Here is a 26,269-nt window from a genome sequence, read left to right on the forward strand (position 1 = left end):
TAATCCAGGGGGCCATCTCTTACTGGACTAATTCTAGACTGTCTGCTGACTCAGTCTCATGAGTTGACCTTTAACTCCCTGCCTGAGTCAGTAAAGCTGGAGAATGGTCATCAGCTTACCTCCTGAGCCAAGAACAGCTAGAAAGGGAAGAGGATCACAGTTCACTATCTCAATTTTTTCTTCCTTGGCAGTACTGGGGGTTGAACTCAAGGACCTTGAGCTTGCTAGGCAGGTTCTCTGTCACTTGAGCCACTCTGCCAGCCCATCTTACTTTTTTCTTAGGAGTAATGACAGCTGGTGCCAGCCAAGTAGGGTCTGTCTAGGAACCACATGAATTATTCTGTGCCTCTGCAATTCCCACATCCAGCTATACTTGGCAAAGCCTGTCCTATCTTAAGCTGACTCCCAAAGCTCTTACCCACCAACTCTGCCCTCTTGATTCACACAGGATATATACACTGACCTGCCCCCTTTCAAGGATAGAATGGGAAGGGCTGGTGGAGTGGCTCAAGTGGTAGAGTGTATGCCTAGAGAGCATGAGGCCCTGAGTTCAAACCCCAGTACCGCAAAAAAAAAAAAAAAAAAAAAAAACTCAAGGATAGAATGCCCAGGTTCTTACTTACCTGTGAACTGAGGACTCAAGGCCTGAGGGTTATGAATTATATCTTTCCAAAGCAGTTCAAATTCTGGTATCCTAGCAACATTCTGAAGTAGTCTCACAAGGTCCCGACCAATCATCAAACATTCCATGAACTTGATGGGGCAGAGGGGAGGTGGGGGGTGGGTAGGAGGTAGAAGCAGGGGAACAGGAAAGAGAATAAAAACAAAGATTGTATACCTTCTGGAGGGAAAACGAAGGAACAATATGTTCTAAGAGGGAAGGAAAGAGGATTGAAAGGACTGTATGATTTCTTTTGAAATCAAGGGATTGGCTATTTGAGGACTGATACAAGGAATCAAGGATAAGGTTACTGTGAAGTGTTGAAGTCCTATTGCTTTCACTCTAATCTACTCTCCTCTCCAAACAGAACTGTTTCATCCAATTCAAAAGAAAATAAAATTCCAAAAGGATGAGACTGGAAAGTCAAGCCTCAGACACCCTACCTCAAACTCCTTGTCTAATAGAACATTTCATGGTAATGGAAATGATATATACCTGTGCAATCCAAACAATACTGATTAGCAATATGTGGTTAATGCAATAAGAAACTGAATTTTACAATTTTATCTGATATTAATTTTAATTGAAGCCAACAAATGCGGCCAGTGGCTGGCTACCGTATTAGTGTAGCTCTAGGATGTCTCTCTTGGGAGATATGATAGTAGATAACCATAATCTTATCAGCCATGACACTCAGTTGGGAAGTGGGGGTTGCCATAACAGTAGACACACAAATGTGTCTATCGTAAGCAATGTTCTTGAAACTGACCAAAAAAATTTCCAGAATGCCAGGTGGCATTTCTAGTAACTAGGGCTATTCCACACTGATTCCTCTTCATTTCTCCCCTTGCCTGTCTAAACATAGTGAAAAAACACCAGATATTGAACTATCTCCATCTCTAACACGACATCTCTGGCCCAAGTGGATAAAATCTATAGTGGTATCCCATCCTGGGTCTCATTTCTCCATATTGATTTTGTCCTCTTCCCTCACCCGTTCCCGAAGCAGTGAGATACAGAAGTCCACTTCTTTCTGTCTCAGGGCCTGGAGCTGGGCCGTCCCATGGTGGTCCACGATGAGGCGGAGGTATGTATAAACAGCCATGGCAATGAGGATGCTACTCTTCAGCACCCACTCCCTGCAGGAAGGGAAGATACTATACCTATAGTCAGTCTAAACCCACTCATCCTCCCAATTCACCTGCCTGGACTTGGCTCTAGTGCCTCAGAAATGTGTGATGATCAGAGACTGGGAGAAGGTACTTTTTTTTGCTTAATTACTCATGCTGTTATTATCTATCTTCAACTACCAACCAGCTAAGGTAAGGATAACTTACTAATTTTCTCTACTAGGTGCCAAAGACTGGTGCACACCTCAAGTGTTAGAGTGCTTGCCTAGCATGTGTGAGGCACTGGGTTCAATCCCCAGTACCAGGAAAAAAAGAAAAAAAAAAGATAGGTACAGAATGAAAATAATCCCTCTTCACACAGAATTACTTATGTAGTTTCCAATAAAATAATTTTGTTTGTTTTTGCACTGATTGAAACATTTACAAGGTGTCTATCATGTGCCAAGTAATGTGTGAGGTACTAGGAACAGCAATGTCAGTTTCTCCCTGACTTAGTTATGGGGGAAAGTTTGTAAGTCAGTAGCTCTTAAGTGTGGTAGAAGGACCTCTGGGGATTCCCAAGACCATTTTGGGACATGGAGTTCTTAGAACACATTGTGCTAGCCCTTCTATCAAGCTTGTAGCAGCCTACCATGCTATAAATCTTTCCCTAGCTCTATAACCAGTGATGCTACCCTCAGACAATGAGTCACCTGCCCTAAATCACATTCTGAAAAAGAGAATCTGATTTTGGATGGCAAAGCCCATTTCCCCAGGAGTTTTAGAATTTCCCAAGGGAAAATAGTGTAATGAAAAATTATTTGCTCCCATATACCCCATTATGCGCTTTAAAAGGATTTTTTTACATAGCAGGAGGAGTCCTAAAATCCTAATGCTGTCTCCAAGTATGAAAATTGGGGAGCAGTCCCCCCATATAATAGTTTTTAATGGTTTTGGCACCCCTGCTGGAAGGCAGGGAACTGGAAGGAGAAGACAGGGAGCTTAATTAATCCAACCAGGCAACATCCTGATTCCGGAAAAGTGCTCAAGCCACCTAATTAAAAGGCCTGGCCTTTTCCTTTCACAAAATAAAAACACTAGCCAAGAACACTGGGGCAGGTTCTCTCCCCTCACATGCTACTTTTTATTCCCACAGCCCTGAAACACTTGGAAGGGGGTTAGAAGGAGGGTGTGGATAAGACAGTTTAAAACTTTGAGGTACTCTGTTCACCAAAACATGTGAACTTGAGGGGGTACAGATGGAAAGGGTGGGGAAGGGAAGCTATATGGTTACTATTTAACACCTGTATGGGAAATTCAGCTTGAAAGTATGGAGACAGAAAATATCTGGCACCAGGAACAAAATGAGAAAAAAACACTTTTTAGGAAGATTGCTAGCAAAGGTGATGAATAATCTGAACCCCAGGATGGCATAATGAAGAAAAAGAGGGATAAAAGTGAGGTCCTCTACTTTCAGGACACAGAGACGCAAGAGAAGCAGGGACTTGATAAGAGACTGCTAGGCTCTCCCGTGTTGGTACCAGACCTACTGCAGCTGCACAAACACATTCAGAGCACTAGGTGGCACTGCACAGCAGGCCTGCTTGGCTCTCAGGCTTGGGCAGAACATAGCATACACAGCTGGCCCTTTCACAGGGTGAATTATGGGTGGAGGTCTGTTTCTCTAATTGAAGATAAAATGGACACTATAGCCCTTTCAATCATTTGACTATTAAATGTCCTTACCCAAAGGGCCTCTGAAATTAATTACAGGACCAAAGGGGAAGGCCTTACACCAAAATTCAGATACGGAAAAGCCCACATATCATTTCTGGTCCTTTACTTTGATGAGGAAGGGAAAGAATCAGTCAGGAGATCCCATATACCCCATTATGTTCTCTCTACCACTGAAGCCTCCAAGCCCTATATGCAAACTCTAGTAGGATTTACTGATCTCTATGCCTCCTCCCCCGACTATCCCTGGACCATTCCAAAAAAGAACATGTATGGACTGAAAGGATTGGGAGGAGAGATACCTGCCAGGCCTGTGCGGTTGGCTGGCCCCACTCTGCTGAGCTCATTCTCCCTCCACCTCCCCCCCAAAGATAAACATTCCAAGGAGGTCTGGATCAAAAATAAACCCTTATCAGATGAAACCAGTTTTTCCTGGGCTCTGAGATATTTTAGCAAGGGCCTTCTTTTCCACTCTTTCATTCTTTGGGGGCATACTATAACAATTACTCCATTTGCCACCAATATACTTGCCCCTCCCTCCCCTCAAACTTAAGAGGTTGTTGGGCCACATAATTCTTTCTTCCTCATTTTCCATAATCATACCCCTTATGGCCATATCTGAGTCTTGTCCCACCCTTCATGGTAGACTCTACCTCTGCTCCGTCAGGATATCCAGAACACTTTCTGCCAACCAGATATTTTTGGCTGTAACATCTCCACCTAATTTCAAAGGGCAGGGGGGAAGGGAGAGAGAGAATCAGAATACAGTAGCTCTGATTAGTAACTCAACAAACCCAATATATCTCTTTGCTCATCCTTCTGGTCCATCCCATTATCCCATCACTGCTGAATACTAGGATAAACTAACTTCTCTTCTGTTCAGCTTTAAAGTTTTCCCCCTTTGCCTTGAGACAGAAGTAAAGGGAATGTTCTGGACTTTTCCAGAAAACAGAGCTAATACTAGGAACATCGTGCCCCTTCAAAAGGTATATCCAAGACAAGGAGACATGAGAACACCACAAATGGAAAGCAAGGATAACATCTCAAACAGGGCCTGAGAGGTGCAGGTAGTTGGCAGTAACTATAGTCCACTATCTGGATATCCTGGGTCCTGTGCTTAGGCTGTTATCAGGCCAAGGGTTTCTTGTTTCTAGACATCAGTCTTCAGTTCTTGCTATGGAACTTCCCGGGGCAGAATTAACATGCAGTGATGTCAGACCAAAGTCTTGGGATGAGAAGTGGGGGCTGGGAGTGCCAAACAGGGAAGAAAGTGTCAGGAGAGAGGAAAAAATATCCAGCCCAACAATGCTATACCTTGCCCCAGGTACCAATTAAAAAATTCAATGTTATGGGCTGGTGGAGTGGCACAACTGGTACAGAACCTGCCTAGCAACTGCAAGGCTCTCCATTCAACCCCCAGTACCACACCCCCCAAAAAAACTCAATGTTCATGTAAGTCACACATCACATAGATTAGCAATCATACATCAGAACAGGGGCACTGATGTTACATAAAATCCTATAAAAGGCGGGCACCAGTGGTTCACACCAGTAATCCTAGCTATTCAGGAGGTAGAGATCAGGAGGATCTCAGTTGGAAGCCAGCCTGGGCAAATAGTTCTCAAGACCCTATCTTGAAAAACCCATCACAAAAAAAGGGCTGGTGGAGTAACTCAAGGTGTAGGCCCTGAGCTCAAACCTCAGTATTACAAACAAACAAACAAGAAAACCAAACTAAAAAAAAAAGTAAGTCACCAATGAGTAAACGGTGAGGTAAAGCAATGGGGTCATTTTTAAATAAACACATGTAATCTCAAGAGTAGAAAAGGTAGTTCAGGCATGCCTCTTTTATATTCAGTGGCTCAGACAGATGTCACGGATGCCAAGATAATAATAAAGTCTAAATGTCAGGGTCTGTTCTGTGACATCATTTGTCTCTCAGATTGGCCCCAGTCAGATATCACAATTATTAGGGAGCAAATGCTTAGAACAGAGACTTGGAGCCAGTTAAGGTACTTGGATTTCGGAATGCAAAACAACATGGGAACAAAGTATTTTCCTTCACTTCTCCCCATTCCTTCCTGATTCAGAATGGCACTAAACCCTAGAGAGAAGACCAGCTAAAATAGGTCAAATATTCTGTTAAGTCTGGATTTGTCAAGCAAGAAAATGAAGCAAGATTTATTGCTGCCAAAGGCCCCTTGTGATTTTTTCAATTTCTTCCTATGACAGATGTGGCCAGGAGATGTCTGCATCAGATGGACAGAGTCTAAGCCAAGGCACCAGTGACTCATGCCTGTAATCCTAGTTACTGAAGAGGCAGAATCAGGAGGATACAGGTTCCAGGCCAGTCTAGGCAAATAGTTCAAGACACCCCATCTTGAAAATATCCAACACAAAAAAGGGCTGGAGGATTGGCTCAAGTGGTTAACAGCACTTGCCTAGCAAGTACCACCAAAAGAAAGATAAAAAGTCTAAGCAACAAGGAATCAAGTTCCTTAGTCATTTCCATTGCCTCCACCTCCACCTACTCTTTGGCTCCTCCGCTTTCTTCTTTATGCTCCTGCCATCAAACTCACCTGCAATCTGCTTCATAAATGTCATGCAAACACCATCAGCTCCCAGAACCCCACTCTTCACTAGTTCCCGTACCAACCACACCAACTAAAGGAGAGAGGAAAAGACATGAAGAGCAGTGCCTGTGAGTTTGAAAAAGGAGCTAATTCAATCACATTACAATTAGGTACGCAATGGTAGGGGTAGGGTGTACGGCCCCCCTTTTAACCCCAGTCACTCCTCCCTCCCTTCACTGTGAGAGGATCCATCCTCATTGTTAAGACTTTGAACTGAATTCTCTCCTTTTTTTTGCTGGTGATGGGACCCAGGGCCCTTGTGCATGCCGAGCACACACACTACTGATGAGATACACCATCACAGCCCCTGGATCTTCTCTTTTCTTTCTGGCCTTACCTGAGTACGGCAGGTATCCTGCAACTTCAGGTACTTCTCCATAAGTATCTGGTTGATTTTATTCAAGACAATATTCATGCCATCACGACTCACCAGAGCCAAGTCCCGGTAACACTGTGAGAAGTGAGTAAGCAGCCAGTAAGCTGAGAACAAGGCTCCTGACCCCACCCATAGTGGACCCCCTCTTAAAATTAAATAACACCAATGGTATACTGAATGGCAATGAAATACTTTCTATTATGGATACTTTCCTTCCATAGGGATCCTCTAGCCTAAACCTACTCTTTGCTCTGTCTCAGAGAGTAGGAAAAAAGGACTGAACTATTCTCTAATAAGGAAGGAAACCCTGCTGGGCAAAGCTCCTACTCCTATCCCTGTCCCCACCTCCCTTCTGAGGAAGTGTCACACTGTTTGATGCCACAAGCTGAGCAAAACCAGGTGGAGGCCATCTGCTTTTAATCTGCCAGTAAAAGGTCACTGCAGAATGGGTTTGGTTGAACAAGCCAAGAAGGAACCCAGAGGTTTCTAGATCTGCTCTGACCCAGACAAATGCAGCAAAGGGAGTATTAATGGATCAGAGCCCTGGATGGAAAGGACAAAACCCAAACTCAAACTGCTGGATGTCTGTAATCTCAGCATTCCGGTACTGAGGAAAGACCAACAGTCTTTCCTCAAGGTCAGCTTGGGCTACATGGTGAGACCTCTCCTAAAAAACAACTTTCTTCTTCTCTTTTAAGTATTGCTGGACCTTGCACACACTATGCAAGCTCTCTACCACTAAGGTACATCCCCAACCCTAAATGTCTTCTTTGGTGTGGGATGCCATTTACTTTTCCCAAGTACTGAAAGAGGAAGGGTACCCAGTGTGGTGGTGCATATCTATAATCCCAGCACTTGGGAAAGGGAAAGAGGAAGGCTTTAAGTTCAAGGTGAGCCTGGGATACATAGTGAGTTCAAGGCCAGCTTAGAATACATATTAAGATCCTGTCTCAAAACAAGACAAAACAAAATAGGAAGGAAGGGAGGGAGAGAGGGAGGAAGGGAGGGAGGAAGGGAGGAAGGGAGGGAGGGAGAAAGGGAGGGAGGAAGGGAGGAAGGGAGGAAGGGAGGGAGGGAGGGAGGAAGGGAGGAAGGGAGGGAGGGAGGAAGGGAGGGAGGGAGGAAGGGAGGGAGAGAGGGAGGAAGGGAGGGAGGGAGCCTCACTCATATCCCTGGGGGAGGTAAGGAAAGACAGGCAGTTTTTTCTGTAAGAGTCATTGCTTTCCTTCTCCTTAAAGTTTTTTTTACCCTGACTCTCCAGTGAAATCAGACTCCTGGAGGAATACCTTAGGGGATCTCACTGGCAGCCTCCTTAGCCTGCTGAGTTCTAGTCTGTAAGGGTCTCAAGTAAAAGGATAAAAAGCAGATAGGTAGCTTCCTAGGCAGAAACTTCTGAAGGCCAATAACAAAGATGACACTAAGAATAGTAACAATAATAAACTGGGTATAGTGGCATATGCCTATAATCCCAGCCCTGTGGAGGAGGGCTAAAGCAGGAGGATCGAGTGTTTGAGGCCAGTCTGGGCTACATAGCAAGACCCTGTCTCAAAAAACAAAAAGCAAACACCAAGAACAAAAAAGAAAGGCTGGCAGAGTGGCTCCAGTGGTAAAGCATAACAAGAACAAAAAAAGAACAACAATAATAGCTAACATTCCTTGTTCTTGGGCACAAACTTCGCATTATATATAGTTCTGCATTTGATATATATATATATAAAACACAACCCTTTGAAATAGGTACAATTTATTACTATCTCTATTTTTACAGATTGGGAAACAGGCATAAAGGGATTAAAGGTCACTTATGAAAGTAGAACAAGAACCAAGATTAAAATTCAGACAGTCTAATTCCAGATTCCATGCTTAACTACCTCTTATATCAATATTAGAAGTAACCAAAAGGAAATGAGACTGCTGGGGATGCAGGTAAGAATTTGTGATGGCTTTGAAGCAACTACATTTCTAAATGCTGTCGCTCAAAGTCCTGAGTTCAAACCCTAGTCCCACAAAAAAAAAAAAAAAAAAAAAGAAAGAAAAAAATATAAATGCTGTCATCCCAAGCAATCAGGAGATGCATCCTCAAGACTAGCCATTCTTTGGCTTAAGTGTGATGAGGGTCTCCTAAGAGACTCTTGTCCCTTCCTCCTGCTTCTTTTGTCCCTAAGCCAAACCAAATGATCTGACAAAAATATCAAAAGTTAAGAGGTTCCTCCATAAACTTTTCATACCCAAAGGAGAATTTATCCTCTCATGGTGAGAGATCAAAAAACCAAATAGAGAACAAGCAGGTGATAAAGAGCCCAGTGTCACTACTGCCAATGTGCTGGTTAGCAAATTAGATAGTTATACCCTGTAGCCTCCTCAGAGGTAAGTCACAGAATGGGTAGAGAGCATAAGGGAGCAAGAGATAGAAGAAAAATCTGTGTCAAACCAAAGACAGAGACACTGCTAACCTCAGAGGAACCTCATCTGTTCAAATAAAAGCAGAAATCCCAGATATTTGGGAAACACCCAGGATGGAGAAGGAGGACAAATATCTGAGGCCATACAGGCTCAGATGAAGAGAAAAGATACTCTCTGCCTAATTCCATGCTCCACTGGGACCTTTATCAACCATAACTGCTGGTAACACATGGCATCTGGGTACCAAGGGTATCATATTTCTGATGCTGCCAGCTATTTTAATAAGTTCTGTGCCAGTCTGCTGACTGGTATGGAGGAGAAAGAGATGGGAAGAAAAACAAAACAAAACAAAACAAAAAAAACCTCATCAAGCTGCCAAGAGAGAAGATGCAAATTAAGAGAGAAGAGTGATGTTCTAATCCAGGCCTCCATAAGCCTCCAGCCTTCTTTCTGGAGCTCTCGGCTGGAAGAAGCACCTAGACCAAGAAATGCCTGGGCCTGGATCCAGGACCCTTAGAGACCTTGACAAAGATGTTACTTATATCTTTTCCAATTACCTTTATCTACCTACTAACTGCTACAGCCTGAACAGCTTAGGCCTCCAACTCAGCCTCTCTCATTACCACAGTTCCCAAACCACCTCTACTCCTGGCTGTTTAGTTCAGACACCAAATGGGAAATAAGTAACTCAAAGAATATAAACATTCATAAGAGCTGCCAAGAGGGAAGAGCAAATCAAGAAGGTACAACTGGGACAAAATCCACCCCCTACATATTTTACTCTTCCAACACCTTAGCTGCTCTTTCTTTAACTGCGTCCTCTTGCTCACCTGTTTAATCCACCCAGTCCTGTTCACTAGGAAGTCCAAAGCTGATCTTAACTCCTGAACCTGTCCATCAGTACTGGCAGAGGATTCTCAGCTCATGCTTTCTTTCTCTTTTTCTTTTTGGCAGTACTATAGTTTGAACTCAGGGCCTCATGCTTGGTAGGCAAGTACTCCACCACTTAAACCATGTCTCCATTCCATTTTGCTCTAGGGTCTTGCTTTATTTATTTATTGTTTTGGTGGTACTGAGGTTTAAACGCAAGGCCTCACTCTTGGTAGGCAGTCACTCTACCACTTGAGCCATTCCACCAGCTCTTTTCTGTGATTATTTTTGAGACAGGGTCTTGCCTTTGTTGCCCAGGCTAGCCTTGAACCTTGATCCTGCTATTTATACCTACCACATAGCTAGGACAATAGAATGAACCATTATGGCCAACTTACTGGTTGAGATGGGGTCATGCTAATCTTTTACTGGCCTCACAATTTCCACCTCCTGAGTATCTGGGATTACAGGCCTAAGTCACCCCAGGGCAAGTTTCTAACGTGTTTAAAAACTCAGTTTTCCTACTACCCTCTTTATCATATCTGCCTCTTGTCTTTCCGCCTGTGGAGACTGAGGAATAACCGAATCTCAAATCCATCCTATTAACCTCAAATAAACCTTTAGAAAACAGTTCACTTCTTAAAGCTGATTAGTCTTTATCACTAACTCCCACCCAAAACTTCTGTAGCACAGAACTATTTCAAAAGATAATTACCCTGCTACATAGAAGGATCAAAACACTAGGCAGATTCATCATTAATTCTTCTACCACACTCTGACCCTGTTCAAGGTCTCCAAGTGAGTCACTACCTGATAGCTCTTTATTCACCTAGAACCATGTTTCTCCTAATTTCTTTTTCCGCCAGCTTTGTCTGAAGAGGCCTGACCTGGAGACTCAGTACAACCAGGCTCACAGGCAGAGGATTTACTTGGAAACCTTTAGCATGTGAACACGAATTCTGGCACAGCTGTCAATCACTTAAAGACCCAAGATGAGGTATTTTTATCTCCCCAGAGAGCACGTACCTCCCTCACAGGCCTGTCACAGTGTAAAAGGAAGAGGAGTGGTCTGGCCCTTGCTGGGTCAGGATGGCCAAACTCATGACATAATAAACGTTTACAATGCAGAATCTGACAAGCCAGGCAAAGAACCGGAAATACACACCCTGGCTCTTCACTGAGGTTTACTAATACATCCTGGCTGATTCAGAGCTCACATGAAACAAACAAACAAGCCTTTCCTCCAGGCAAGACTGATCTGCACTGTGGTGACTAAATAAGACTTTGTTCTTATCTTGTTTGTTTGTTTGTTTTGTGATACTGGATCAAATCCAGGGCCTCACATATACTACACAAGGATTCTATCACTGAGGTACATCCTCAGCTCTTGAATCAGATTTTAATTATAATGTTTATAAAAATCCATACAAGAGAAAATTAAACCTTAACCCCAATCCTTTTATCCTCACCTTTGCCAACAATTTATTTAAAACCAATGGGATCATAACACTATTTAACACCACCAAATTGGAGACATTCCTATCTTTCCAAGGATCTTAATGATAAATTCAATGTGAAAAAGAAATAGCCTAAATCCCAGCTACTTGGGAGGCAGGGATGGGGAGGATCTTCTTGCCAGCCCAGGCAAAAAGTTACTCAGATTCCATTCTCAACAAAAAAGCTGGGCTTGAGCTGGAGGTGAGGCTCAAGCAGTACAGCACTTGCTTTGTAAGCACAAAGCCCTGAATTCAAAACCCAGTCCCACAACAACACTAAGAAAAGCTGGGCTTAGTGGCACCCACCTATCATCCCAGGATGAATCAGTAGGACTGAAGCTCAGGTTAAAAAAAAAAAAAAGTGAGACCCTACCTGAAAAATACCTAAGGCAAGCAGCCTGGCAGAGCAGCTCAAGTGGTAGAGCACCTGCCTAGCAAGCATGAGGTCCTGAGTTCAAACCCTAGTACTGCAAAAAATAAATAAATAAATAAATAAAATAACTAAAGCAAAAAAGGCTGGATGCAGCTTAAGTGGTAGAACACTTGTCTAGCAAGTATGAGGCCAAGTTCAAGAATTCAACCTCCAGTACCACAAAAAAAAAAAGAAGAAAGAAAATGAAATAGTGATTTTTATTCTACAATGTCCCAGCCCAAAATGGCCTGGACTCTCTCCTGGGAAACCAAGGATTTGGATACTTGCTGCCCTACCATCTTACCCTCACCCCAGATTCTATTCCAGCTGCCATAAGAAATACAAACACACCAGGTTCCCATGCCCATAAATCCTTCCCCTGAAGTTAATTCAAGCAACTATGCCAGAGACTATGAAGCATCCTGTTCTCATCCTTGGGAATGAGTTTCCTTTGGTTATCACTTAACAAGCAACATGTCTAACATCCACATTACCTTACAGGTAAATGCAACTGTTTTGCAGGGAGGGGATAAAGGTATCAAACTCACATGGTTTTTTTGGAAGCATCAAATGAGATCTTCTATGGATAGAGCCCAAAAGAATGCTATGCAAAGAGTATGTCTGTTTCCTTCTACATCACCTTTGTTCATGGAAAAGCCAAGGAGATACTGAATTTCCCTGATTCTGAGCTCTTCTCTTATTCCTGTCATACAGTTCAAGCCAGATTCCAGACATACTTTAAATTATTATGCCAAAACTGGTAGGGGGAAATCTGGAGAGGCAGAAGACTAAATGTTGCCACTTTATCATAAAAAAAAGAATCCAAGGAAATTATCCTGCCTGGTCCCTCAACAAAGGAATCTACTTAAACCATTCTGCATAGAAGAGCCTCTTCTGTCTGTGAAAAGCTGCAGACTAGGCTTCCTGCAATATTCCTTAGGAGGTCAGACTCCAGCACACTCCAGTGCTTTGTTACTGTTACTGCATAAGGTATATAATATTAAGCTGTCTAAATTACTTGCTGCAATTTCTTTCTTTCTTCTTTTTTTTTTTTTTCAGTACTGGGCTTGAACTCAAGGCCTTCACCTTGAGCTATTTCACCAGCCCTATTTTTGTGAAGGGTTTTTCGAGATAGGGCAAACTTCATTTGCCTGAGCTGGCTTCGAACCAAGATCCTCCTTATCTCTGCCTCCTCAATGGCTGATCTCTTCCTCCTCAGTGGCTGATCTCTGCCTCCTCAGTGGCTAGGATTATGGTGTGAGCCACAGCGCCCAGCAACTTGCTGCCATTTAAGCCCTTTTTCTATTCACCTGCTAATGACAGAACTTGCAAACTACAAGCACTGCCCTTCAGAGTAAGAATTCTCACAGAGCTGGTTATACTTGGTGTCTTCTCTTCCCCAAAATAAATCCCAGCCATTTGAGTCTTGCAACATACACCTGAAATTTAAATCTGGAAGTGTTTTTTTCACTTTCACAACTACCTTTTCTTGCCTTTTAGCTTCAGAATCTGGGGACAGAAAGGACTTCAGTCAGAGAAAAATCAATTCACTGAGAATAAGATAAGGGAGTTTAAATTACATATGAAGAACAAGGTGATTCAGCTCTAGTCAAAGGGTCAGATACAAATCCAGTTAAATGGTAAATTCCACCATATTCCCAGATCATGTCTGAAGAGGGTCCAGGGCAGGTATCTTACCTTCTGAGCTTGGGCAGGTTCAGTGAGGACAAGAGTAAACAGACCCAAGCAGATTTCCTCATGCTGGGGGGGACCTTTACATACCTGGAAGGTGAGGAAGGAAAAAAAAAAAAAAAAACAAAAAACTAGTTGTCATTCATGAGTACAACGTTCAAGCACAGTTTCCCTCAGAATACTTGGGACCCCTGGGTATCATGCAATGAAGAATGATCAACTCTTAAATTTCATGACTTCCTTCTCTTAAAAGGGATGAGGCACCGATGGTTCATGCCTATAATCCCAGCTACTTGGGAGGCTGAGATCGGGAGGATAGAGGTTTGAGGCCAACCAGGGCAAATAGTTGGAGAGACCCCACCTCCAAAAATAACCAAAGCAAAATGGACTGGAGGTGTGGTTTAAGCAGTAGAGTGCTTGCTTTCCAAGTGGAAAGCCCTGAGTTCAAACCCGAGTCACACACACATACACACACACACACACACACACACAAAATTCATCCACACAGATTAATACAAATGTAAAAAATAAAATACTTTTGAGAAGGATTTGTGAAGAAAAAAACTATTACAGAGCCGGTGGAGCAGGTAAAGTGGTAGAGCACCTGCCTAGCAAGCAGGCCCTGAGTTCAAACCCCAGGTCCACGCAAAAAAAAAAAAAAAAACTATTACAGAACTAAGTTTTTTAAAAAGTTATTATTGAGCCAGGCACTGGTGGCTCATGCCACCAGTGAGTGTAATCCTATCTACTCAGGAGGACTGCAGTTCCAAGCCAGCCCAGGCAAATAGTTCATGAGACTCTATCTTGAAAAAAGTCCATCACAAACAAAGGGCTGGCGAAGTGGCTCAAGGTGAAGGCCCTGAGTTCAAACCCCAGCACTACCAAAAATGGTTATTATTTAAGGTAGGAATGGTGATACGTGCCTGTAAATCCAGCACTCAGGAGGGTAAGGCAGGAGGATCATGAGTTCAATGCCAGCCTGAACCTGTTGTTATTTAAAATTTAAAGATGTTTAATTTAAAGATGCCTAAGGTTCAAGGAGATGGAGTCCTGCAGTGAGAGAGCAGTTGGGAAATCTGGATCAGAAACCAAGACCTGAACATCAGCCTCCTAGCTCCTAGCCACTTAAGTCTTTCCATGTTTCTGATTGTGTGCCAGAGCTTTCCTAGAAGCAGAAATAGATGTGAGAGCACAATACTTACATAGGCATTGAGGGCATCATTGGCCTCTCTTTCGGAGACACCAGTCGTCATTGACGTCACAATGCTCATACACCTTTCCAGTCTCTGGGAAGAGGTGAGAGAAAATTAATAGCATGTCATGTCATAAACACCATCTAAGAAGTACTTCTGACTCCAAAACAGTTAATTAAAAAAAAGAAAAAGAAAAAAAAAAAGCACTCTTACAGTAGAAGGGCAACTAATAAATGTAGAAGCAATGGCAGGAGTAATAGTTTATGCAGGCAAATAAATGAGGGAAAATGTGGAAGATGTTACCTTAACCAAGAGTTAATATCACCAACAGTGAGACAAATTGACACCACATGCCTTTACAATGCACTGAAGATAGCCCATCCCAAATTCTCAGGAGGCTGAGGTAGGAAGATTACTTAAGTTCAGAAGTATGATACTAACCTGGTGAAACCCATCTCAAAATAAATGAATAGCCAAGTGTGGTGTGGCTTACCTGCAATCCTAACACTTGGGGAGGTTGAGGCAGAAAGAGATGTTCAGCCTGGGCTACACAGTGAGGCCCTGAATAATTTTTCTAATTTTTTTTTTTTTTTTTTTGTGGTACTGGGGTATCAGACTCACACTTGCTAAGCAGGCACTCTACCACTTGAGCCATGCCCCTGGTCTAGTTTGCAATTATTTTTAAATTGCTATTAAAAATTAAAGAATCATGGCTAGCAGAGTTGTACAAAGATAGAGCTTCTGCCTATCAAGCATGAGGCCCTGAGTCCAAACCCCAGTACCACCAAAAAAAAAAAAAAAATATATATATATTAAAGAATCATTATCAACTAAATATAAAATATAGATCTTGATTACTTACTTGAAAAAAACCAATGATAAAAAGAATTTAGAGACTGGGCACTGGTGTCTCACACCTGTAATCCTAGATACTCAGGAGGCAGAGATCAGGAGGATCAAGGTTCAAAGCCAGCCCAGAGCAAATAGTTCCCAAGACCTATCTCAAAAACCCCATCAGAAAAAAGGGTTGGTGGACTGGCTCAAGGTGTAGGCCCTAAGTTCAAGCCCCAGTACCACAAACACACAAAAAAGGACCCTTATCTCCAAAAAGACCAAAGCAAAATGGGCTGAAGGTGTGGCTCAAGCAATAGAGCACCACCCACTTTGTAAGCTCAAAGCTCTGAGTTCAAACCCCAGTGCAACAAAAAAAAAAGAAAAAGCAATTTGAATGCTGACCTAGTATTGATTATATCAAGGAATTATTGTTATATTATTTTTTTGCACAGTATGATAAAATTTAAGCAAAAACTAGGAAGCATGAAGCCGAGTTCAAACCCCAGTCACACCCCTCCCCCCCAAAAAAAACAAAAATAGAAAGCAGTAGCCAGAAAACAAAAGAAAGAAGTGGGGAGGCAAAAAGATAACCATGAGAACATGGGCTTCTAGAAAAGTCTCTTTACTTTTTCATGTTTGAAATGTTCCCATCCCTACAATGTTAAAAACAAACTTAGAAAACAATGAGTGTGAGCCAGGCGCTGGTGGCTTACTCCTGCATCCTAACTACTGAGGAGGCAGAGATTAGGAGGATTGAGGGGAACCAGCCTGGGCAAACATTTCTTGAGAGAGTTACCTTGAAAATACCCAACCTAAAACAGGGATGGTGGAGAGGCTCAAATGGAAGAGCACCCGTGAGCCCAGGGGTCAAACCCCAGTGCTGCCACACAAAAAAAAAAAAAAAAAAAAAAAAAACAAACAAACAATGAGTGTGAGGAAAGAAAGGAGCAACAGAGAACAAAAGGCCAAACCAAAACCTAAAGGTCTTCAGTTAAAAAAAGGTGGAAACAGCTGTATTAAAGCCAACCCAAAGGCCCTTCTCAGTTAAAGGCCACCTTAACATGGCACCCTGCTCAATATTCTACAGAGGTCTTAAGTCACTGGTCCCTATTCTGAAGAAGCATTTGATACCATATACTGATAAAAAAAAAAAAACACAAAAAACTACATATTGATAAGATAATGATGAAATGTATCTCATGTCAAACCAGAGCCTCTCTGTTATCAACATCTAAACTATTTCCTGAGTCCTTTAGGAAAACCAATTTCCAGTGATTATGATGATGGCAAAACTAGGACAAAGGCACACTGGTTTACTTCTAAGATCCACTTGATTTTAGAGGCTATAACAAAACATACAGGTGAAGAGGTGGGAGTGCTCAACTATAATCCCAGTTACTTAAGAGACGGAGACAGGAGGATCCCAAGTTGGAGGCCAGTCTTGGCAACTTAGTAAGACCCTGTCTCAAGATAAATTGTTTTTGTTTGTTTTGTCATTTTTACATTTAATTACATGTGCATACATTATTTGGGCCACCTCCCCCCACCCCAGATAAATTGGTTTTTGATGAGCTGGCAGAATGGCTCAAGTGGTAGAGTGCCTGTCTAGTAGCGTGAGGCCAGAGTTCAAACCCCAGTACTGCCAAAAAAAAAAAAAAAAGCCAAGCACCATACTCAAGGTATAGGCCCTGAGTTCAAGCCCCAGCACTGAAAAAAATATAAATAAATAAATAGTTTTTCTGAGGTGGGCTGACAATGTAGTTCAGTGGTAGAGTACTTGCCTACCAAGCAGGAAGCCTGGGCTCAATCCCTAGTAACAAACACTTGCTAAGAAGTGGTCTGTAGCAGTGGTTTGGTTTTTTTTTTGGCAGTACTGGGGTTTGAACTCAGGGTCTTCACGTTAAGCCACTTCACCAGTCCTTTTTTGTAATGGGTTTTTTCCTAATAAATTCTTTTTTTGAGGGGGGAGCACTGGAATTTGAACTCAAGGCTTCCTGCATGCAAAGCAGGCACTCTATCCCTTGAACCACACCCCCTGTGATGGGTTTTTTCAAGATAGGGTCTCACATAACTATTTACACAGGCTGGTTTCAAACCTCAATCCTCCTGATCTCTGCCTCCTGAGTAGCTAGGATTATAGACGTGAGCCACTGGCGCCCAGCTGTAGCAGTGTTCTGAGGAACTGACAAATAAAGCAATGGGAAAGGTCTAAGCATGAAAGACAACCATGAATCTCCATTGACCATCATCCTGAGATTCTCCATGACGTCCTCTCCTGTGTAAGAGCGTAAGGTGGCAGACAGCAGAATTTATCTTAAGGCAAGAAGTTCTGATAGCTGCAAAACCTCAACTTAAGGGCTGGGGGTGTGGCAAGTGCTAGGGCACCTACCTAGTAAGCTTGACACCCTAAGTTCAAACCCTAGGACCCACCAGGAAAAAAAAAAAAAATCAACCTTAAATAAGACAAAGCTGCCTGAGTTTAAAGTTATTACAACTTTACTGGCAACATCAGGTCTATCTCCTAAATTAGGTCAGATCATCAGGCTCAGCCTTAATAAACAGCACCTGCATACTTGTGAAAAAGAGCTGTGAGATCACATGAAAGTTGAGCTGTGACTCTCATGACCCACAAGCTCTGAGACCCATCATTACTTAGTACAGCTCCTGTATGAGAAGGGGAGGGAAGGAAAAACCTCAGGCTGGGGTTCTTCTCTTTTGAAATCTTACCCTTTCTATCCAAGATAGTTATCAGAGACTGGAGGGTCACTTATTCCAGTTACTAGGTCTAGCCTGTTCTTGCTGGGACCCCTGCACCCCACCAAGGTTAACAAGCAATTTCAGAGTAGAGGGGGATAGTGAATAAGTAACAGCTCAAAAAAAAATTCTAGGTATGGCTTCCTATCACAGGAAGAAATCTCTGCTCAATCAACAGAGACTAGAGGTAAGAGAAGTCAGGCAGTAGGTAGCCAATGCAAACTGACAGGAACCACAGGATAAAAGGAACCCATCCTTACTAGCTAACTTTGGGCTCATCTTGAGTAAGATACTTAGAGCCTCTCTAAACCCTGGTTTTCTCTCTTTTTTTTTTTGTGGTACTGGGGCTTGAACTCAGGACCTACACCTTAAGCCGCTCTATCAGACTTGTTTTGTGAAGGGTTTTTCAAGATACGGTCTCATGAACTATTTGCCTAGGCTGGCTTCGAACTGTGATCCTCCTGATCTCTGCCTCCTGAGTAGCTAGGACAGGAATAAGCCACTGGCGCCTGGCTAAAACCCTGGTTTTCTTATCTGAAAAACAGGGATAATGCCTATATCACAAGATTGTGCTAAGAATTAAATATCTATGTGAAAACACCTGGCATTCAGTGTTAGCTGAATTAGAATCTATTCAATTTATGGAGAAACTCAGCAACTGCTTCTAATGGCATGTCTTTTAAGACTCCTGAAAACTATTCCCCTACCAGAGGGCATGGTTAAGTGCTTGACCAGGCTGAAAGGCTTCCTTTCCTATTTACCCTCTGTAAACTTTTGCCTTCTAAGACAGGAAGAGGGGAGAGGAGAGAAGGCCTGACTGATGGACCCTGTACCAAGATCCTGCAAAGCTGACTACACATTTCTATGTGTTGGCTGAGTCTCTGGCTGTGATTTAACACTCGAGAGACCTTGGATTGAACAGTTTCTTTAGACCCCTCCCTGATGTTCTACGCTCTGTTCAGAGGCCTGAGTTAATTCCATGGGTCACTGCCCAGTCAAGGAGAAAAGGGGCCTCTTAAAACAGGGAGGCCCAGCTAAGAATGTAGAAAGTGGGAGAGACTGGAATATGGATGAGTGGATAAACTCAATGAAGAAAGAAATGTGACAGATAGTCCATTCCAGGCAACAGAAGTACAGAAGACACTGCTCTTCCTGAACTATAGAAATTACTGTCCAAACAGGATGGGAGAATTAATTACAAATGATTTAGTGTTACAAAAGAACCATGTCTCCTCAAAGAGGGCCACAGGAAACCAGATTTCTACAACTGAGTAATTGTGCCCCTCTTCCCCCAGTCTCTGGAAGCCCTTAGTAAAAATGAAATCATATATGCCGCTGCCAACAATTGCTGGCAGAATGGCTCTGTTCAGAATAAGCTCTCTATGACAGCACCTCAGAGAGCTGAGTAAATATTTATCATCTCCAGGAGCTCCTGAACTAATTTTTCTAGTACTAAAACTACCTGACCATGACAACAGCAGTAGATGGACTAGGGGAGGAAAAGGGGAGGCCTTTCTATTTGCCAGTATACACTGAAGCTGAAGACTGAAGTTGAAAACTCCATCCAATTAGAGGGATCTTTCTAACCTCTCCATTTTCCCTCCTCAGCCAGGTGAATATACAGCCTGGTAAAAAGTACATATTACTCCTTTATGGGAAGTTGGTGGCTTTGAAGAACTAAGTTCTACTGTCTTCAGAAAAGGAAGACATGATCACAATCCCCAAAGACTCACATCAGTAAGGAGTTACTGCAGATGCTGAATACCAAATGCAGCTAGCCTTCCTCCTAACCATGCATATGGACAGCTGACTTAAGGGACCTGAGCAGCTCAAATTTTTGGAATCCTCTCAAGGACCTGGGCCAATCTCCTATATATTCTGAGGGATGACCTATGCTCCACAACCAACGTTCACTTGTATGTGAAATAATAATTTGAGGGAAAAAAAATTAGAAATGACTCAAAACCCATTCCCTGGAGATTCCTCAGATAGGATACAAATTATTCCTCTCAGGGAACATAGCAGGGACACACCTCCAACCAAGTGCAACCCTAAGATCTACCCAGTTTCAAGAAAGCGTTCAGCCCGACTTCAAAGTGACTGGTCCCTCCTTGACAAAGGAATAACCAGGAGCTGTGAAGGCTCATGAGACTAGGAACTACATGTTCTAAACTCCTCCAGTCTCTGGCACTATTTTTATCTCACTGCCCCCCAAATGGGATGGGGAAAGGCAAAACTCCTTCCTTCAAAGGAAAGGATGGGGCCAAGACAAAAAGGATAAAACAAATGGTCCCTAGGGTAAAAGAGTCACAACTCCTGCCCCGATGTTCCTGACCAATGTTTCATTCTCCAGATCTCTAAAGTTCCTTTTATTAATCACACCAACTATAATGATCCCTGCCGCTTCACTCCTCTAATGTGTTTTTCTGAAATCTTCTTGTAGGTGTATTAGCTCAAGTCTTTAGATAATAAGCTCTGGAAGGCAGAATTTTCATCTCACCATCCTATTTTCCTATTAGACTCAACACACAGTAACCATATACAGTCAGAGAGCTAACCTGTGTTCCTGGGCAATAGGCAGGTCTGGGATGGAAAATTACCAAGCCAGAACAAGCAGAGTCAGTCAGTCAACACCAGGGTTTGATAACTTTTGTGTGCAGAGATCTGTACAGAGATCCAGAGGAGGAAGGCAGTCTTGCTCTTAGAGACACCCTGGACTAGTGGGGATAACAGACACACACCCATGGCGGAAAAATAGTGTGGTAAGGCTTGCTGGAAAATTCAAATGCAAAGGACAAAGGGCGAAAAAGGAAAATGTAGTGTGAGGAGCTTGAGACATTCCAGCAAACATCTACACTATGAAGAGTTCAGGAAAAGAAAAAAAATGAACAGAAAGGAACAGAAAAAGACTGACACTCTATCCCTGTTTTCCCTAGCAACAGTTGAAAGTTCATTCTCAGACAATCTAAAAAAGCGAGAAAATAAATGCTTCCTCTTTTTTGTGGTCTCTTCCTGCCATATCATTTCATTTACTTCTCAGAAAAAAAACAGGATTCTGTATTACCCTGTGGTACAAATTAAATCAGAGGCATGATGACCCCAGTAGGAATCAGGATGGCAAATCAACAGATTTCCATCCAACCCCTGGAGTCTTCTCCTTTGCATCTAAACTGGTGAAGGGATCAAAGGCTATCAACTATTAACTTTCTACAACCCTAGAGTTCTTGTGCTAGACCACAGGACTTTATACTTTTTGACAATGAAAATGGCCATTTCTATAAAAAAAGTGATTAATGTGCAGGATGTAGTGGCCCAGGCTGGAATCAAGCTTACTATTCATTCTCCTGCCTCATCCTAATGAGTACTGGGATTACAGATGTACGCCACCACACTCAGCAGACAATATATTATTTTTAGAAGTATTGTTTACATTCTTAATTAGTTGATAAAAACAGAAATAACAGAAAGCAAACTTTGCCGGGCATAGTGACTCATACCTGTAAGCGCAGCCACACAGGAGGCAGAGATCAGGAGGACTAGTTTTTCAAGACCAGACTAGGCAAAGACTCTACCTCAAAAAATAAGCTGGTAGCCAGCTATCAGTGGCTCACACCTATAATCCTAGCAACTTGGGAGGGTGAGATCAGTAAGTTCAAGGCCAGTCCAGGCAAATAGCTGGAGAGACTTTATTTCCAAAATAACCAGACCAGGGCTGGTGGAGTAGCTCAAGTGGTAAGTGGTAGAGTGCCTGCCTAGCAAGCGTGAGGCCCTGAGTTCAAACCCCAGTCACACCAAAACAAAACAAACAAACATCAACAACAGCAAAAAAAACCAAAACACCAAATAAGCTGGGGGTGGTAGCATGCACCTGTGGTAGGGGGAAGCTATAGGTAGGAGGATTGTGGTCCAAGACAGAATGAGGAAAAAAAGCATGGACAAAAAAAAAAACCCCAAAACAAGATCCAATCTAAAAAATAATCTAAAAGTAAAAAGGGCTGGAGGCATAACTAAAGGAGCAGAGCACCTGCCTAGCAAGTGCAAGGCCCTGAGTTCAAAACCCCAGCACCTCCAAAACAACAACAAAAAAAACTTGACCATGGGACCAGTGGCTCATGCCTCTAATCCTAGCTGGGAAGCTGAGCTCAGGAAGACTGTCGTTGGAGGTCAGTCACAGGCAAATAGGTCACAAGATCCCATCTCCAAAACATAACCAGAGCAAAATGGACTGGAGGTGTGGCAAGCTATACAGTACCTGCTTTGCAAGCATGAAGCAGTCCCACCAAAAAAACCCAAAAAAACAAAACTTCCTTTAGGGCTGGTGGAAGCGGGCTGTTAGAGCGGCTCAAGTGGTAGAGGGCCTGCCTAGCAAGTGTGAAGCCCTGAATTCAAACCCCCCAGTACCACAAAAAAAAAAAAATTATGAGGGGAAAATATGATGGAAAGCAATTCTGTGCATAGACATTTGCTGGTAGATAACCCACAAAGTTGTTATCCAGTCACCTTTTAGTAAACATAGTTCATTTTTGCATATATGTTCCACCATCTTGTATATGATTTAAACATTTTTTCAAATAAACAATGAGTTTCTCCAATCTGCCTGCCCATCATCTAATATCTGATAAGGGCTGTGACCAAGAGGCAGAGAAGGGTCAGGACCTGTTAATTTACTCACCCTGACCCTGGAAAACCAGAGTTAAATGTCTTAGGCTTTTTAAACAGTTCTGCACTCATGCCTCAGTTCTGGGACTCATATCTAAACCTTCTTGAATGTAAGCAGTGGAAAGGGACACACGATCAACTCTGGAAGATCAGGGATAGGGACAAGAACAAGTGGGGGAGGGAGGGGGCAGTGACAACAATCAAATCCCCCAAAGTTCCCATCCAGGTGCTTGGCACTCAATCCATGCTCTTTTTTGTGTGTGCTGTTTCTGAAGCTAGTTCTCTATGTCCCATTCACCAGCTCACCCCACTCCCTTGGCTGATGCTACCGATCTAAGCACTACTCACTTAATTCCTTAAGTCTTCACTCATTCTTAGTGCTTAGGTAAAATTACTGGCAGTTGGCTGTGTCTAAACGAAGTCAATAATACAATCTAACAGGACGGTACTAAGGTCTGCTATAAGCTCCAAACAGTCCTCAGACAACAACACGTACATCTTACTTCTCAACTCAACGTATGTCCTAATTCTGGAATAGGGTGGATCCTGAAGACAGCTATGGTGTGTATGTGAAAGGAATGCAAACAAATAAATCTGTCAAATCTGGATGCTATATTCCTTCTGTAACCAACATCCCACCCCACACACCCCATTTTCATACTAGTGGCTGCTGTTACTATGACAACCTATCCAGGAAATTGGCCCACACTTCTTTCAGGAGCAGGAAGCTACAGCAGTGTTTGTATTGCCTTAGGAAAATCTTCAAGGCCTGTCTCCCACCCCCACCCCCTATCTGCTCCAGTATCCCTCCTCAACCCAATTTCTTAACTCCCTTCCCCAACCCCCACACCTACCTCCTCTAACTCATCCTTGGCATCCAAACTGGTTGAAAGTAGCAGCCTCCCCCCTCCTGGGGCTCCTGCTCCCGCTCCTCCTCCTCCACCTCCCGCTGCTCCCGGAGCAGCTGCTGCTGCTGCTCCCTTTCCCTTCGGTAACTCCATGGCTACAGCCAGGAGACAGGAAAAGGTCAGGGAGTGGATAGGTGGAAAGACCTAGGTATGGGGAACTCTGGGGTGCCAGGGACCAGGTGCAAGAGGAACGAGTGGGGGAGGGGAGGGCGCGGGCTGCTAGCCTCTGCACCCCTCCCTCCTCTGCAAAAGGTCGCGCCTGCGGAGCGGCAAAGGCGACTCGTCCTCTAGGTGCTGCCTCTCGAGTGGCGGTGCCGAGGCAAAGCCGTTAGCTCGGAAGTACGGTAGAGTAAGGATCTGTGCCCCTGAGGAAAGGGAGGCGAAGCTTTCGCCCCTCTAGAAGTGGAAGGGGAGCCCTTTCTGGCTTCTGACCCTAAGAGAAAGAGGAAAAACCCTAAGTTTCTGTCTCTGGAGGGGAAAGGGGGGAGAGGAGTCCTGCTTCTGAAGTGGGGGGGTAGGAAGCCTTCCCGGCTAATGCTCTAAGGGTTGGGGATTGAGGCTTCTTTGGATCCAGCCCTAGGGGGTGAGGGTGAGGCAGTAGCGCTATAGGAGCACACGGAGGACCAGCTTCTCCCCACACCACACAGAGGCGGCCATGGTGGAAGGGCGGGGGGTAGGAGGGCTGAGGGAGACGGAGGAAGGAGGAGTCGTCGCGGCCCGCTCCGGAAGTGAGCAGTCGCGGTCCCGGGCATCCGCCAATAGTGGCTTCCGCAGTGGCGCTGGGAGGCCAAGGAGTAAGCGGATGACTGCAGACTGCCCTTCTCCCCGGTAGCCAATTGTATTGAGGAGAAGCAAGCCTAGTCTGATGGACAAGCAGTTTGCCCAATCGCATCTCTCCTCTGCGCTCAAGGGGCGTGACGACTAAGGTGGGTGTGCGAGGCCATCAGGAAGAAAACGGACTGCGCCTGCGCACACCAAGGTGCATGCGCCATATCTCCTTCCGCCCTATTTCCTTCCTCCTACAGCCTGGGTGGATGCTTGTTCGGGCGCTGTCCCTGGGTAGTCTGAGGAGACACAATTTGGCAGTGCAGGGAAGGAAGCAGTGTGCCAACCCTTAGGCAGTACCAGAGCAAACGTCATCAGATGAGCCAGCTCCCTCACCTGAGCAAGTGTGTGCGCTCATGCCTGTGCAACTATCAGACTTTGCAAAAAAAAAAAAAAAAGGTGCATTGGCCTCTAGTGCAAACCAAATCATTAAATAGAAATTTGTTAACACTAGGGGGTGTGGCTCAGATGGTAGAGCGCCTGCTTTGCCTGAGTTCAAATCCCAGTCCTACCACACACACAAAAAAGAAATTTGTCAACACTAGCTCCAACTATAACTTATTTCCCAACCAAAGTACAAGTTTTAAAAAGGGGGGAAGTAAACTTTCTTACAAAAACATTTTTAACGTTAGCACAGTGGCTGATGCCTGTAATCCCAGCTACTGAAGAGGTGCAGCTCAGGAGGATAGTGGTTTGAGGGCAGTCTGAGGAAAAAGTGAGATCCCATTTCAACCAATAAGGTGGGTGTGGTATGTGCGCCTGTCATCCCAGCTACAAAGGAGGCATAAATAGAACGATCATGGTCCAGGCCCACCCAGACAAAAACTAAAGCAAAAAAAAAAAAAAAAAAAAAGTCCCTGAAGCAGTAGTAAATACACTGGAACAGACAGGTACAGAGAACGACTTCCTAAACAGAACTCAAAAGGCTCAGCATCAAAGAGAAAGAATGAACAAATGGGACTTCATCAAACTGAAGAGCTTCTGCACAGCAAGGGAAATAGTCATCAGACTCAAGAGACAGCCCACAAAATGAGAGAAAATCTTTGCCAGCTACTCATCCGATAAAGGACTAATATCCAGAATCTACAGGGAACTCAAAAACTCAACCCCCAAAGAATCAACACCACAATGAAGAAATGGGGACATGAATTAAACAAGGAATTCTCAGAGGAAGAGATACAAGTGGCCAGTAAATACATGAACAAGTGCTCAACTTCCTTGGTTATGAAAGAGATGCAAATCAAAACAATACTTAGATTTCATCTCACCCATTAGAATAGCCATATGCAAGGGCAATAATGACAACATGTTGGCAAACATGTTTGCATTGGTGGGAATGCAAATTAGTACAACCACTATGGAAAGCAGTATGGAGATTCCTCAAAAAGCTAAAGCTAGAACTGCCATATGATCCAGTGATATTGATCCTGGGAATCTACCCAAAGGAATGTAAGACAGAATACAGTAGAGACACCGGTACACCGATGTTCATCACAGCACTATTCACAATGGCCAAGCTTTGGAAATAGCCCAGGTGCCCTACAACTGATGAACAGATTAAGAAAATGTGGTATATATATACAATGGAGTATTACTCAGTCATAAGGAATAGTGACATGGTTTGAAGGTAAATGGACGCAATTGGAGGACATCATGTTAAGTGAAGTAAGCCAGGCTCAAAAAACACAAAAGTTCCCTGGACGTGGCTGA

General features: G+C 43.6%; 1 protein-coding gene across 2 annotated transcripts in view; it reads right to left on the minus strand.

The window, feature by feature from the left end:
- Window positions 1-24,486, minus strand: part of Ints3 (integrator complex subunit 3) — a 43,116-nt gene extending 18,630 nt beyond the window's left edge. The window contains exons 1-8 of one of the 2 annotated variants that reach the window (XM_020166286.2): window positions 23,681-24,486; window positions 14,589-14,672; window positions 13,393-13,476; window positions 6,475-6,588; window positions 6,084-6,168; window positions 4,158-4,224; window positions 1,656-1,818; window positions 624-753 (exon numbers count right to left, since the gene is read on the minus strand). In XM_020166286.2, coding sequence (XP_020021875.1) covers window positions 624-753; window positions 1,656-1,818; window positions 4,158-4,224; window positions 6,084-6,168; window positions 6,475-6,588; window positions 13,393-13,476; window positions 14,589-14,672; window positions 23,681-23,827 — 874 coding nt within the window. In that variant the 5' untranslated portion in view covers window positions 23,828-24,486. The remainder of the gene's footprint in view (window positions 1-623; window positions 754-1,655; window positions 1,819-4,157; window positions 4,225-6,083; window positions 6,169-6,474; window positions 6,589-13,392; window positions 13,477-14,588; window positions 14,673-23,680) is intronic. The other variant, XM_020166287.2, reaches the window with a different exon arrangement.
- Window positions 24,487-26,269: the final 1,783 nt, after the last annotated feature.

The sequence above is a fragment of the Castor canadensis genome, chromosome 11 (genome assembly GCF_047511655.1).
Source record: "Castor canadensis chromosome 11, mCasCan1.hap1v2, whole genome shotgun sequence".
Classification (NCBI taxonomy): domain Eukaryota; kingdom Metazoa; phylum Chordata; class Mammalia; order Rodentia; family Castoridae; genus Castor; species Castor canadensis.